The 16,021-nt window shown below is 41.9% G+C and overlaps 1 protein-coding gene across 5 annotated transcripts in view; it reads right to left on the bottom strand.

The window, feature by feature from the left end:
• Positions 1-16,021, bottom strand: part of fhod3b (formin homology 2 domain containing 3b) — a 93,211-nt gene that overhangs the window by 3,720 nt on the left and 73,470 nt on the right. For 2 of the 5 annotated variants that reach the window (XM_085422706.1, XM_085422710.1), the window contains 19 exons: positions 15,897-16,008; positions 14,858-14,952; positions 14,078-14,221; positions 13,696-13,940; positions 11,078-11,137; positions 10,292-10,414; positions 10,000-10,134; positions 8,975-9,025; positions 8,159-8,349; positions 6,662-7,192; positions 5,651-6,564; positions 4,974-5,132; positions 4,502-4,684; positions 3,885-4,004; positions 2,819-2,980; positions 2,526-2,716; positions 2,175-2,367; positions 795-818; positions 104-290 (listed from right to left, as the gene is read on the bottom strand). In XM_085422706.1, the coding sequence (XP_085278832.1) occupies positions 104-290; positions 795-818; positions 2,175-2,367; positions 2,526-2,716; positions 2,819-2,980; positions 3,885-4,004; positions 4,502-4,684; positions 4,974-5,132; positions 5,651-6,564; positions 6,662-7,192; positions 8,159-8,349; positions 8,975-9,025; positions 10,000-10,134; positions 10,292-10,414; positions 11,078-11,137; positions 13,696-13,940; positions 14,078-14,221; positions 14,858-14,952; positions 15,897-16,008 (3,820 nt within the window). The remainder of the gene's footprint in view (positions 1-103; positions 291-794; positions 819-2,174; positions 2,368-2,525; positions 2,717-2,818; positions 2,981-3,884; positions 4,005-4,501; positions 4,685-4,973; positions 5,133-5,650; positions 6,565-6,661; positions 7,193-8,158; positions 8,350-8,974; positions 9,026-9,999; positions 10,135-10,291; positions 10,415-11,077; positions 11,138-13,695; positions 13,941-14,077; positions 14,222-14,857; positions 14,953-15,896; positions 16,009-16,021) is intronic. The other 3 variants (XM_085422708.1, XM_085422707.1, XM_085422709.1) reach the window with 3 other exon arrangements.

Here is a 16,021-nt window from a genome sequence, read left to right on the forward strand (position 1 = left end):
CTGTGTTTGACTTGAATAATGCAAATCTAGTTTTCTGGATGGCAGTGGTAAAAATAAGGAAATATTTAAAAGTGTAAAAGCACAACACGTAAAGGAGAAGAACCTCTGGTGCTACTGGCTCTGGTGCGTGTTCGAAGGCCCGGCACTGTGGATGATCCACTCTCTCCACTCTGCAGGCTACTTTTTAGGACGGCCTTCATGTTCTCGTGTTCTGCTGCATCTTCGGCACTCTGGACACTCTGAGGCTGACTCTCCGGTTTGTCTGAAGGGGCTCCACCAAATTTACCACTCTACAGCAACAGACGGGCACATGAGATTGTGTTAGCAGTATAATGTGACTCATCTCCACGCTCTGAGACCTTTTACGTATGAAAGTCGTCACACAGGTAAACCTTTACAGGTGACAGTGCTTTCTAACCTAAAACAGGAGCAGTTAGGCATTTCAAACACTCCACCCACAACTCTGAGATACAATCTTTTTTCTCCCTCAAGACTGGTTCTTGAAACAATGCTGACATGCCGGGTTCAAGAATTTCATTATATTTCACCTGAGTATCTGTGAGTTGTTGAAGTTAGATTCAATCAACAGAACATATCATGCAGACACTTCTTTCTGTCCATCGAGTTTCCTCATCCACGCTCGGTCTCTCTTACACACACAGCCTGTCAGTGTCACAATCGACTCTGTTTTTCCTGATGTTACAACACTTGGTGTTTTCCAAAGTTACAACAGCGTGTCTAAAAAGACAGGGTTAAATGCAAACACCCATGCACTTGTCTGCAAACACAATTACCTCACTATCATTGTCATCTTCACTCTATGGAAAAAAAATAGTAAAAATTACATTTTTGCAGACTTTAAAATAATAGTATAAGTTTTTATATACGAGTTTTAAGATAAGACAGTGGTGCAGTCTTGTCACCTAATTTTTAGGAAGAAAGCAAATACCAGAAGTCCTTAAATATTTAAACACGTTCTTTTTAATACCTGCATTTTCGTGAGACTTTCATCTCCTAGAACAGGAATGCCAAACTCATTTTACATCTTGGGCCATAATTAAGCCCCCTTTTATCTTAAGTGAGCCAGACTGGTGGAAATACCCTTTCTGTCAGTGTAAAGTAGTTTAACTGTGCATTTAATTGCTGAGATATGTCAATACAAGAAAAAGAAATGCAGTGTTAATATCTCAGTTTTTCAACATGATGAAGAAATGCTGTTGTGGTTATTGAAAGAAATGAGTCAGGATGACTCTTTGGGCTTAAATTGTACAGAATAAATATATAAAATTACAGACAATTCTGGTAGCTCAGTATTAAGTGGAATGATTTGCTAATTCACAGAAAATGCCCTGTTTTACTTACTTATTTATTCTACTGCTGACACATTGTGAAATAAAATAGAAATGTCTATAGTAGATAAAATTACTATAGACTTCCCTGTCATGGTTTCCTGTCAACTTTTTATCAATTACTTTCTTACTGCAGCATGAATGGCTTTGGTCTGAGGTGTTTATCAGTAGGAAAAGCTGTACAAGTCCTAAAAATACAGTTAAAAGTCTAAAAACTTATTCCATCCTTTACATTTGACAAATATGTCCAACGGGTCGGATTGGATCGTCTGCCGGGCTGATTCTGGGCCCCGGGCCTTATGTTTCACACCCCTGTCGTACACCATAAAATCATCACTGCAGATTCAAGCTGTGCAGCCCAGAGGAGCATATTTGACTGAATTTCTTTGTAGGAGTGTGAGCTGAGGAGTGGGCCATCCAGAAATCCAGAGTTTGAATTCTCACACAGTGATTGAATTAGGGACCTTTTGAAGAGCGGGTGTTCTTGCCAGAGCCCGCTGTTGAGTCTGCTCTGACAGTCCGGGGGATTTTAATCATGCGGTGAGGTGTTTGCTCTGGCTTTTCTTAGCTGGCTCCAGCTACAGAATAGGATACACTAAAAACAATTCACTGATTGTTGTTACAGAAACCTATACATGTGAATACCAAGGAGCTATACCGATGTCCTTACAAATGCCGCATTTGGCACTTTAACCAGATTAAGGATATAAGCAGCGTCTAGGGATGGGCCGTATTGTTTCTCAGAAATCAGAAAGCTCAAACTAAACAAAGACGAGGTTTATGAAATGGAAAAATGTGCGTGTAGATCGGCTGAAGACGACTTACATCTGTTATCATTTTTCCCCTGGTCTTGTTCCTCTCTCGGTGGTTGGCCCTCTTCTGTTTCTGCTGCAGCACGCGCTCTCTTGTCGTGCGATATTCTAGAGCAAATTCGCTCAGTATCTTGCTAAAGCGGTGTATGCTGACGTCACGTACTGCATACACCGGATGGCCCAAGAACAGCAGGAAAGCATGAAACCTGGAGAAGAGTAGAGCGACAATGCATCATTATACATGCTTTATCATTAACGAGAATTCAAAATCTGATTACACAGTTATATTTCTAAGATATAAAAATTCTGGAAAATGCGTAAGGAAAGCTTTAATGTGTAAAGGATTATCTACATGTGAATGCACCTGTTGATAATTCTTCGATGTACAATCTTGAGTATGATGATCCTCTCTGCACAGTCTTTGAGGAAGTCGGACATTTTTTGTTTCAACGCTGGTTTCATCTCATGTTTTGCAATGACTTTCAGGTGATCCCATGATGCTTTGCACCTTCTCTCCATCTGGGCCAGATTGTCTTGAAGCTGGTCAAAGTCCACCTAACAACCAAGACAGACTTGAGGTGATGTGGCATTGGCATTTATGTCTACTAACAACAAACTATTTTAGATTAGTTGTTAAAGTGAAATTTTAAACGGAACCTTGGTCAAGCGGGTAACAGCGCCAATCTCAGAGTAGAGATCAGTACTGTCTGGAAACTTCTCAACCACGATGGAGCAGGCGTGGTGCAGCAGAGATTGCTTATGAACTGTATCCTTCACCTCAGGGACCTTCTCCAAATAGTTCAGCTCAAAGCCTTTAGCCTAGAGATATATGCAAACACAGGAGCACTCTCAGAGTGTGGGATGGAAACAATGGTCTAAAATTAAAATCAAATGCTGCTACTCTAGGACCAAAACTGCAGTGAACTTCCTCTTTGGCAGAGTCAGGGAAAAAAAAGGGAGTTGAAAAGAGCTAAGAGTAGATACGTAGATTCATTAGACTGAAACTACACTCTATTTCAGGGCTGACTGATTATTCTGCTCACCACAGCGAAGCTAAAAAGCCAGAATGAAAGACATAATCCTAATCCTAACGGGATCTCCCCTTGTTCTCCTGCCAGCTTTAAATGGCTTACTGCAAAATATAAACGTGGCCATTATTTACGGTAACTGCCTGTTTTGATGTTGATGACTTATGTTTCCCCTTTGCATGTTTGGCTCGCATATCCCAGAGGTTCATTCATAAATACACTTACTCACAGCTGCATACACACCGAGGCACACGCAAGGGCAAAGAAACACAGATGACAAAGTGAGACAAAAACAAAACAAATGAGGGAAAAAAACAGAGACATATATGCAGGTTCACACATAAAAAGGCCAGACAGAAAGAAATTCTCAGAAATCCCAAAACCTTCCCTCCCCTTTTCTCTTTTTGACACACACACACACACACACACACACACACACACACACACACACACACACACACACACACACACACACACACACACACACACACACACACACACACACACAGAGAAAGGACCAGGTTTAGCAGAGGCCTTGACAAGTGTTTTTACTGTAGAAGGACAGTATCTGGTGCAGTCAGGCACGCAGAACTCTTGCCAAATCAATAGGCTGTCAGAGGAGGTGGGGGGTGAGGAGCACTGCAGAAAATGTACAAAGCGAGTAAACGCTACAAACGACTTGGAGGTTTACTTACATTGGAGCCATTGAGAAAGTTGCCAATGGCAAGTAACGTGGTCAAAATGTATCTGAGTGTCTTATTTTTTTCCAGCTGATCCATTCCTTCCTTCAAGTCCTGCAAAGGCTCTGCCACTTCCTAAAAGAGCAGGAAAATACAGTCATGAAGCACATGACACATCCCTGCATGCCTATTTTTTTTCCAGTGAAGTCTGTTCTTCTCTCATCATACAGATGTACCCCATATAGGAAAAACAAATCTTGTTTAAACTATTCACTGTATATAAAAGGCGGATGAAGTTTGTGGACGTCAAAAGTGAAGATAGTTTGAAAGTGCCTCAAACCTGCATTCTTTCTAGTGGCCAGCAGGGGGAGACCACTGGGTGCAAAAGGAAGTACAGTTGTACTGAAGTCTACTGGAAAGCTGTTGCTAAGCCAAGATAATCACCAACTGGCTGTAGCTTCATATTTACAGATTTCGTGCGATAATTGCTCATATTTCACTAACTAATCGCAAGCATATTTCCTAATATATCCTTTTTAATTCACAAAATTAAATTTTATTATAAGAAAATTAGAAGCAAAAATGAGATATAATGCACTTTTGCTACTGCTACAGGCATGATTGATTCTGACCTTCTCAATAATTTCATAGTCCATCTTGAATGCCCACAGCTGCAGGCGAGCAGACAGCTCTGTGATGGAGGAGAGGGTGAGAAGGAACTGTTCAGCGCTGCCCAGGGGGATAGCAGGGTTGACCAGCTGAGCTTCCTGGATCTTTTGCTTCTCCTCCTCTGTGGGGATCATTGTGAGTATTTTCTAGTGGCAGGAAGAGAAAAGTTGGGGAGAAGGTGGGAAAACAGGCGTATAATACCATTTAAACACATTGATTTTTTTGTTTTGTTTTGTTTTTTTACTGTAAATCAGAGTAAATAAAAGAGAAGATTCAATTCAAAATTGCATGAAAACAACTCGAAATCAAGCTGATGATCACAATATATCTTAGCATCTCTGTATTCTGATAAGCTGGGGAGTTAAGATGAGTGGGAGAGAGAGGAAGAGTCCATAGGTGTGCGTCATAAGGCAGAACCTTATTAAAAAGACTTACCTCGATGCCTTCTTTGTTTAGTGCGTACTCATCAAAGTTGAGAATGGCAGTCTTGATTGTGCGGGGAGGAGGTAAGACAGTCAAACCGATGTTTATAGCATTGCTGCGCTTTGAGTCCAGGACTATGATCTCTTGCCGTTTGCCATCAACAGCTGCTTTCTACAAGATACAGAATATTACCAGTGTGTAAGAAGTTTGCAAAAATGTATCCAACACATCAACCTTGGTAGAAAAACCTCAGTTATAATTATTTTTTCTTTTTCCTGATTCCCTGTGTGGTCTGTGCTTAAAAGACTTGGAGGTCTACATGGCAGTGTTTCTTGGTGTTACAGTACATGTTTCTTAAAATGTCACAGCTTTCTGCACTTGAAGGCATTATTTTAGAACATATTTTAGTTTCCGGAGCAGGGTTGGCCCCTGAACCTACAGATTTTTGAATCAGTGGATCCTGTAATAACTCTGAAGATTTAAGAATGTGTTGATGTGCTCTGGTCCCATAGTTTACTTTAACATAGAGGGTAGGGGTGACTTAATCTAAAGTCCATCTTGTACCGTGTGCTTCCTGATTTATATGAGACAACAAGCACAATTAGCACCAAACTAAATCACAAAATGATCCTTTCAAATAACCAGCTAGGGAGGAGAGCTGCTCTAATAGCAGTCTAGACAGCAATTACCTTCGTGACAGAGAGCTCCTTGGATTTGGACTCAAACAGCTGCTCCAACTTGGATGTGTCCAGTGTAACTGGCTCCAGTTTGGACCAGAGAGAATCCTTACAGAATTTATGACTCTTACACTGCCAGTCCACAGGACGAACCTCATTCCAGAAGAGACGGATGGTCTTCTTCTTCTTCTGGAAGAGAGGAATATCCCCTCGGCTCAGCTGAGGGGATGGCGGAGGGATAGGGGCCATAAATGGTGGAGGTGGAGGCATCATTTTGCCAAGGATGGGAGGAGGTGGGGGGCATCCAAACGGTGGTGGTGGTGGTGGCAGGGCGGTATTGCACGGCAGGGGAGGAAGAGGTGGTATTAGGTCACCTGACCCTGTCGTGCTGTCCATATCTAAAATGTCCATGTCATCCTCATCCTTCAGGTCGGTGAAGTCCATATCTTTGATCCGCAGCTCTCTTGGTTTGGCCATCAACTGGTCCCAGATATAGTCCGACTCTTTCTTTGGGGCTAACGTTGACGAGGCAGCAGGCGATGATTTTTCAGCCTGTTGCTGCTCTTTTGACATCTCTGCTTCAGGTGGAGATGTCAGGCCTTTGACCAAATTTCCAAACTTCCCCGCCACTGCCCGGACGCTGCCCTGATTGTCCAGATTTCCCACCTCCATCTTTTTCACATTTTCTTCTCTGGCCTGTCTGTGAGCCTCCAGTGTGGAGATCCTGCTAGCCAAACTCGCCACAGAGTCATTCACCTCCTCCTTCTCACATTTACACTTCTCCTTTTCAGATTCTCCCACTTTCCCATCATCCTCAGCGGCCGTCTTCTGAGCATAGAGCATGTCCAGCATGAAGCGTTTCCCGTTGAGAATTTTGTTGCAGTGGTCATTCACATCTGCCTCTTTAATGCACTGAGTCCATTGGCCTGAAGGTATAGAAACAATTTCGATCAAATAGAAGGTAATATGAATAGTTGATCATCAAAGTAAGCAAATAAAATCTGCAAAATGTTTTAACTCTACCTGCTTCGATTTCACGGTTGAGTTTCACCTCCCGCTCCTCTCTCTCCAGAGTGCTACTTGTGGAGGAGATGCTGGATGCAGAGCAGTTGTCCTTTTCATTCACCTCTTCATTCTGCCTCTCTTTTTCACTCAACAGCACACTGTCATCTACATCCCTTTCTGTCACCTGCTCCTTCTCAGACTCCTCCTCCAACTCTACTGCTTCTGCTTCTACATCCGGCTCTCCCTCCTTTACCTTATCAGTTACATCTGCTTCTTCTTCTTCTGCCTCATCCATACGCTGTCTCCGCTCCTCAAGCTTCACCTGCTCTCGTGTCTCTTCCTTACTCTTGCCTGACTGTCCAATTGAAGCCACCTCTACCGCTACCTTCTCTTCAGCAACAACATCCTCTGTCTCTGCCTGCGACGCCGCCTCAGTTTGCTGTTTGTCTGGTTCAGGGGGAGGTGCAGGGGAAGGTTCTAATACTGGTAACTCTGGTGCTGCGCTTTTTATTCTGGTCTGTGGTTCAGCATGTGGGATGTGTTCTGTTCCTGGAAGAGAAATTACGGCAATATTAAAGAAAAATGTTACTTTAAATGTTTCTGTACAGAGTTATGTGCCAACGTATAACTCTGATAGTGTTCAAGAACAAAAAAAAAGTTAAAGGAAAATCTAAAAATATATTTAAAATTGCTTCCCGGCATATCATTAAGTGTGCTGATACTGACATTCTCAGACTGAAATACATAAATCAATCACCTAATCCCTTTATACGACTGGCTGAAACACTGCAATGCTTTACAAAAAGTCTGAGAAAAATCCTTCAGCTTCAGCCTTTATCTTCAGTTTAAAGTCACCAAAGAAGCATGCTTTACGAAGATAAACTCAAGAAAAAAGCAAGAAATTTCTGATTACAATCTTACATTGAAGTATCTTGAAATTACTGAGAGTCCATCAGCTGTTAACCTTTGATATCAATCCATAGGAGCTGAAGGCCGAGCGTAAGCACCTCTGCACATCTACATTGCAGTGCAGCTTCAGCCCAGCTTCTCCTTTTGTTGCTTTGTCTGACTTTATCATTTATATAGCGCCAAATCACAACAACACTTGCTTCAAGGTGCTTTATATTGTAACGTAAATATAGATGGTTTCCCTTATTTACTAAGTGGTCACAACAACAGATGACTAAGCACAATTTATTCGGCACAGGTTTTTGGACTGGATGCAACCCTCCCTCTTACACAGGCTTGGAACTGGTACAAGGAGTACACTAGAACCCTATATTATTTGCGTATAAGGCAAATGTGTTAACCACTACACTATGGAGCCATTAAATCACAGCAGATGGAAACAGAATTATTTTTATCAAGTTTTAATGACAGGCCAAGTGAGGGAGACAGGAGCACAAACAGCCAGTATTGTGTCCTTCAGCTGTGTCATCAAGCATTCATTCACTCATTCATGCACATATCTCTCAAGTCCTAATGAAGAATACATGTTTGACAAACAAGGTGTACCCAAACTCTGGTGTGTGATGGTGGAGGTGTCTTCCTGTGAAATCACGGATGAAGGTGTAGCACAGCGGGATGCTGAGCGGCTGGCGGGGTTTGGACTCAAACACAGAGTTATCTCCGTCCGCCCTCTTGTTGGCACTTTGGGGCGCTCCCGCTCAAACTCCTCCGCAGCTACCCGTTCCACAGCCTTGTACCTGCAGTGACAAACAGCTGCTTTTACTTTTATGTGGACACTGCGCTGTAGTTACATGAAAAGCGGTAATGGATAACTAAATAAAATACAAGATGCACAGTAAATTTGTTATGGTGATGAGGATGATGTTTTTTGGGGTAGTGACATCTATGTAAGCATAAATCTCCAGCAACTCTAACTATTGAAATATACATGACAGTTTAGACTTTAGAGGTATGATGACCTCATATAACAATGATCAAAAAGTTATGTCAATGAATAGAAGCCATTTACGTTGTCTCATTCCAGGGTAATTACGGAAAATGGAGCCATAGTCCCATTACTCAATGACTGAAATGATGACAAATCATATCCATGTTGATAAAGTTGCCAAAGTTCTCTATAAGATTTTTGGCACGAGGTAACACTTCACATGTCCCTCAAAATTGTGTAAGTTGCATTTTCAAAAAACATGCATGCCAAAAGACAACTACACACTATTCCTGTTAAACGTTGGAACAGCTTAAGGCTGAGGCAAATTGTACATCTTATATCTGATCAGATATTAAAATGCTTTTTAGTTTTTAACCTAGCTTCACAGCTGCAGCAGTGCATGCATGTGAAACCCTGAAACAAAGTAACCTCACCTTTCTTCTCTGGCTTGTCTTGCTTCTTCCCTCTTTTCAACATAATCTCGACTGAGACAGAAAGACAGAAACGGATCATGGAGAGCAGGGAGAGCATGGGCAAAAGACAGTTTAAACCTGCATTCATACTACATAAGATTTTTATTTACATCTGATATGTACAAAGAGATCGCCGTATGATGCTCCATCTGCCGTTATTCTCTTTACAGTGTACACCACTGTATGGACAAAAGTACTGGGCTGTGTACACATTAAACTTACAGGAGCTGCTGATGTTGATGTCAGAGGAGGAACTGTGCAGTTACTGGATCAGCAGAGCGTTGGACTTACATGGGATCTCTTGCCACCCCCTCTGTTCAATGCTGGATGTTCAGAGTGGACATAGATGGCCTTTTTTTACTCTTGTCAGTTCAAAACGTGAACACTGGCATCCTCGAAAGAGTGGCCTTTATGTTTTAGATGCAGATCCACAGCCAAATTTGTCCTGTTGAGGTGGCTCTTGTATGTTGTGCGATTTATGATGTGGCAGTTTGGTTTCTCCAATGTAGACGTCTGAGCATTGCTCGCCGCACTGCACAGCAATACACTGTGTTGCTTAGCTTGTGTTTGGGAGTTTTGAACCAGTGTTCATCTGAGGGTGTGGCTGGGTCTTAAGTCCACTGGGATGTCATGCTCAGTGAAAATTCTCCTGAGCTTCTCTGACAAGAATGACCTTTAAAACGACCCATTAATTCACAAATGTTTGCAAAGATAGACTGAATAGTTAGGTGCTTGCTTTTAAACACCAGTGGCAACAGAGTGAAATTAGCTGATTTCAAAGTTTAAGAGGTGTGGCCCAATAATTTTGACCATTTAGTTTATCTGGTTATCCTCACCATCACCACGTATCCTCACACTGGAGAGATACGTGGTCATCTTTAGTGAGTGAAGATGGCCTGTTGTTAACCCGTTTTTAATAGGTTCCACTGTACAGAAGCTATACATCATTTTTTTTAATGCTAAGAAGTCACATAAGGGAGGCTAACCTAAAGCGGTTCCTCTCCTCTCTTTCAATCCTCTGCAGTCGCTCCTCTCTTTCCTGGCGTCGCCTCTCTCTCTCTGCAGCCAGAGACTCCTGATGCTGTCTGTATGATAATGTTAGCAGCCCCCCTATAGCAGGTCTGTGAATCAGAGAAAAAGAGCAAATAAGATTAAATTATTGCTAATTAAGTGAATGACATATACTTTGATTTATGCATTTGGAAGTTTCTTCAAAATAAAAGCTTGACAGAGTTATAGTTAACATTAAAAATCGTTTGCATTAGCCGTGTTGCTAACCTGTCAGGTTTGGATTCTGGTGTGGAGGTTGCTGAACTATTAAAACGATGGACGGGTGATGTAGGAGTTTGGTTCTGGGATATGGATTTGACGCCAGGATGTGGAGTGCCATTGCCACTGATTCTGTCAAAAGAAAAGGAAAAAATATGTATTGTGCTGAAGACAGACGAAGACACAGAGGTGGATGCACATCATCACCACTAAAACAATTTAAGTAAATAACTTCAATGTGGCCTCTTAATAAAAACAAAAAGATGAAAAAACCTGACAAATGACGTTTTTTCAGATTTTTTTTGTAAAACAATAAATTTGAGATATTATTAAATATATTTTAGCAAGAAAAATATAATATTTATTAAAGAGCTTGCACATACTTGTGGACTAGCCATTACAAGAACATCAAAAATGATTTTGGTAATTACCAGTACTCTTAATTCCGTGCAGCTATAGCTATGTGCTCTTGCACTGGGTGGTGGTGTAATACATTTCTTAAGCACTGTATGACTTATAACTGTATAACTTAAATCCCACTAAGGCAGTTCAGCAGCATCACTGTGAGAAAATCCATCCATCAGTTATTGCTCATCCATGTCTGTGTGTGAAAACAGCTCAGCTGTAATTATTATTATTTTTGACTAACTTGCACAACAGTAAAAATGGTATCATTACATTTTCAGTAACTTAAGCAGACCCAGTCACTGTTGTGCCAAAGGTTTTATACTACTGTTCAACTCTAAAGCTCTTATATATCTTGTTTAACATTGGCCTGTTGACTCCTTGTCTTACCTTTCAGCCCAGCAGGGCTTTCTAGCAGGGCAAGATGAAGGAGATGTATTATCTGTCAGACTGAAGATGTAAGTGAGAGAAAAGTCAAGTCAGATTTGAAAGACTCCAAAGATTAAATATCTAGCTGTTAGTCACATAAAGAAGACAGTTTGAGGAAGGAGGGCTGCAAGACTACAAGACGACAGAGCAGACAGGGACGATACAATATCTCCCTCTGTCTCACTGATTAAGCGTGCAATTTAAAAAGCAAAATCTACCATAATTTAGTGTTCATTTTTTATTGTCCAGTGAACACCATTTGCTACATGCAGAGCAATGTGGTTTCTGTTGCTACAGACCTACAGACTTCAGCTTAAACATGAGCAGAACTACACAGTAACTGTAACCCACAGTAACAATTGAAACTCATTAATGCTCTGACATCATTTATCGCCTTGTCTTGGATTAACTGTGGCACAGAGCCACAATGAAAGACAGATGAGGACTAAATGCAAAATAATGCTTTCCAACATCATGGAAAAGGACGGGGCTTAATAACTTCATCGTGTAGTGCAAGTCTTCAGTGATGGCATTTCATTTTTGTACAATTATTTGTATTTTTATGATTGAAATGCTGGGTAAAGATATAGTGAGATATACACAGACAACGGTGATGGAGTGGTTCCACATTGAGAGGTGTGCATGTAAAGTAGTGCTTTCTCAACCGCAAACGACACCTGCCTCTGGTTTAAGTCAGGGGACAGAGGGATGGAAAAGGGGTGGAGAGGCTGGGGTGGACTGATACAGAGGGTGTGTTGAGCTTGCCGCTCTATTCAAAGCAAATTGGAAGAAAGAGTCAGGTGGCTGTGAGGAACACACCAAGGACTAAAGGTCCTCTTTTTAGGTGGAACGGACACAGGAGAAGATGCCCTGGTCTTGACGCTGAGATACTCTCTCTGCCCTTCAGGGTCACTGGCTTTAGGGAGGATGTTGGCCATACACTTTATGTTCAAACACATGTTAGGAGTGTCTGCTACATCTGGAACCGCACTAGGATGACAAAATACAAGAGAGTAGGAGTCGAGAGAGAGTGAAAATAATCCAAAATGGAAGAGAAAGTAGGGAGGCACTGTGTGAATAAAAATGGAGAAACTGTATCACGGTAGTTGGCCTAAAATACCTGTGAGTGCCCTGACTAGAGGAATCAGAGACTGGATGACTTTCATCATCTGCCTCATCCTCCTCCTCCTCCTCCTCACCCTCCTCCTTATCAGCCTCATCGTCTTCCTCTTCCTCTTCCCTGTGGTGGGCGAGGAGGGGTTGAGGGTTGAAAGGAGGAACGGGAGGATGCAGGGGAGGCGAGAGAGAAGAGAAATTGGACAAAGACAACGTGAAACCACACAGCAGAAGATGAAAGGGAGAGCACACAGAAATGACGAAAATCTACAGACATGCTTTTTAAGAAAGCATTAAAATTATTAGTGTAGAAGAGAGACATGCCTGAGAAGGTTAGTAGAATTTTAGTAATCCTGGTTTTATGACATGATAAAACAGTTAAAGGACAACTTTAATAATACCACTAATACAAAAGAGAAGAAGAGTATTTGATTTAATAAGGAGTGTTAAGCCTGTAGGATATGTTGTGTGTTTGAGCTGATAGTTTGGGGGTCGCCATACACGAGTCTGGGCCGGTTTGCTGTTTGGATCTCTCTCAGTTGTCTGGATTTCATTAACAATATGGAAAATTGTGATCTTCAAAGGCGGCTTGAATTTCCTGTGGTGGACTGGAAGAAGCTAGCTAGCATGGTATCATATGACCTGCTGGATTGAATTTAAGTTAACCTGAAGATCTGAGTGCTACCAGGGGTAAGGGGTATGCTTCTTGTAAAAAGCTTGTTAATAATGATTGGGGAGAGAAAGACAAAAAAGAAGACTACAAATAATTTCCAGTTTGCCTCCTGGAGCATGATCTAGAATAAAGAGGTTAAAGTAATGTTCATCAAAAGGATCTGTGCTTTTATCGGGTATAATCCCTTTAAGCATTTAAACAAGGCTGCAATTTGCTTCTTGCCGGAGTCACCAGATGCAGTCTGTGCAGTCACCAAGGTCTGTCATATATAAAACATGTGGCATGGTGGAGTTTAAGTTCAGTGCACGCCCGCTGAAGGAAGCCTGACTTCAGAGTGAGAGCAGATAGCTCATATCTCGTGTTTGCAAAGGCTTCCTTTTTCCTCGAGCGGCAGGAGAATGTCTGTGACAGAAAATTAATTTAAATGTCACTTTGCTGCAGCAGTCTTCTCTTTGCCATTCTTTAAATTACTATATAATGAAATTCTTTTCCTCAGCTCTGGACAGGGTAGAGCTCCACAAATGAAATATAATACACACTTTTTAGTCGGGCAGCCTTCCTGTAAAATAACTCAATGGGAATCATTTGTGATTCCTTTTTACTTGCAGCTATCTTTCAGGCTTTAGATCACCCAGCTGGATGAAACATTTAATAACGAGGTCATGGTCGACCTGCCTGTGCATGTGCTCTGCTCTAGGTCATTACTTAATAAACGCCAAACTAAATCTTTCTTTTAGTGTCCTAATTCTCTTCCACTTCTCCTCTCCTTTGCTTCTTTTGCAAACTTTACCTTTCACTGATATCTTCATGTTGGCTACCAAAGCGGAGGAAGCCACTTGCACGAGCGTGACTAGTGCTGGGTGATGCTGGGGCAGAAGCATGGCCTCTGCTATTCTGAAGCGAATGTCTCCGGCTGCGTCTTCTCTCCAGGCCTCGCCTCTCATTAGTGCCGCCGACACTGGCCCGCCGGCGGTCCTTTCGCCCACTCGGGGGCAACTGGGTGTCATCGTCACCGTCCTCATGACGGAGAGTCATCTAGGTCAAAGAGACAGCGAGTGAATAAAGTATAACAGGGATCTTTACACAGACGCATTCCCGGCTGCTATTTGACTTATTAGACACACTGAGCTTGTTTGTACAGAGATAAAGGTTTGTACTGAAGGCTTCCTGACCTCATAGATGTTGAACTGTTCCACGAGGTCGAGATCAGTGCCTTTTCTGCTTAGGTGTCTCTGGGCCGTGGCTTCGATGCCTTGCTCCTCCAGACAATCCACCATGTCATAGTAGGAGTCCTGGTCTGGTAGGCCTGCCAACGTCTGAGACACGCACAGAAGCAAACACATGCGATTTTCCATCCATCCATTTTCTTAGCTGCTTATCCAATCATTCAAGCTGTCACAGGGCAACAGGAAGGGTACACCCTCGATACTTGCCAGGGCCAACACATGATAATGAAACAATAACAAAACTAAACTGATAATTCACCTGCAGGACTGAAGCTAATCTGAGTAATAAATAATATATTCAAGTAATATATTTAAAAACGATCTGTAGCCAGGCTGTATACCTAAACACATTAGTAGTATGTAAACACATTTTTCTATATCCACAAGGATAATAAACACTGAACACCAGCAGCCCTGTATCCACACTTAAATCATTTTACACTCCTGCAGTTTATTCTTCATTACCACAGTTACTGCAATTTCATATAAGCAACATTTGCAATCCCACAAACACACAAATACAAATGACCTCTCACCTCAAAAGACTTTCTTTGTTATCTCTACATTATTCAGGTGCTGATAAAACAATCTATATACAATATATAAAGGGGGCTTTAAATGTAGCAGATTGGGAAGGAAAACCACTAGAGACAGGCAGGTAAATGCTATACTCCAAGGTAATGCAGAAATAGTTGGTTAAATAGTATCTAAATAGTATTTACTGACCTTATTGATGAGCGTCATTGCGAACACCAGCAGCTCTGTATCCACTCCATCCTTCTCATCAAGGATCTCCATGACATTTGACCACAGTTTTGTACCTGCATCATGAAAACACATGCAACACAAGTGTGTATAAAAAGAAAAGTTATTTCAAGGTTTACAAAGATGCTGAACAACTACAAAATCTGAAATCATCCATTTGATCATCTCACAGTTTGTCATAAAAACCGATTTGGCTCTGTCGCTGTGTAGCAATATAAAAAATAAAACCTTTTAAGTCATCTTATTGCGCCAGTAGACTTTGCAGTATGGCTTTCATCTTCCTCTAGAAACACAGCAGTAAAAATGAAAAACAAAAAACGGAGGCGTCTGCATGTGGCAATAAGCAAGGAGCACCGTCTCAGCCATGAAGACCAACTCCTCTCATCGGGAGACAGGGGATCATGTTCAGTCCTCTTACGCAACAGCAGAAGTGACAGAGGGATACCTGAGCCCTGCACACGGATGACCAACCCCCTGCTGTATGCCACAGCACAATGCTGAGCTTTTAGGATGGCAGGTAACTGAACCCCACTGCAGGCAGGAGATAGACTCCTTCTCAATAAGCCTCATTCCATGTGTGGCTGTGGCGCGGCTGAGAACAACTGATCGGACTGCGCTTTCTGTGTTTTACTGCTCAGGTTTCACTGAGCAGCCGAGAATTAAAACTTAATGATGATGCTATGTAGCAACAAATCCCACAGAGACTAAATATAAGGTGAACATATTCAATGATTAAATAGTAGCACACACTGTAGTTTTATGGGGAAGTAAGTGGAATTTATGATTGGCTTAAAGACTAGCATATGCAAATAACTCCATTAGCTCCAACATATTACACACTGAATTCACTGACACTCTGGTTAATGCAGCAGGTTTCCGATGTTTTCTCCTTTATTAATATCTATACTATGTGAGTGTGGGAATAGAGAACGAGTCGGTCCCTCCTTTGACAGTAGTGTTGTGCATTTATGTTTGTTTCTCAGTTATGCAAGCATCGTACCCCTTTTGGTATCCACAGCGTTCACAGCCTTTATGAGAAGGGCAGCATTGGACTCGGTGTACTCGACAAACACCAGCAGCAGCTTTAGGGATGTCTTCACCACCAGACGAAACTGTGGAAAGAAA

This window comes from Rhamphochromis longiceps, linkage group LG11 (genome assembly GCF_057381845.1).
Source record: "Rhamphochromis longiceps isolate RC_006_pf linkage group LG11, R_longiceps_female_GT1.1, whole genome shotgun sequence".
Classification (NCBI taxonomy): domain Eukaryota; kingdom Metazoa; phylum Chordata; class Actinopteri; order Cichliformes; family Cichlidae; genus Rhamphochromis; species Rhamphochromis longiceps.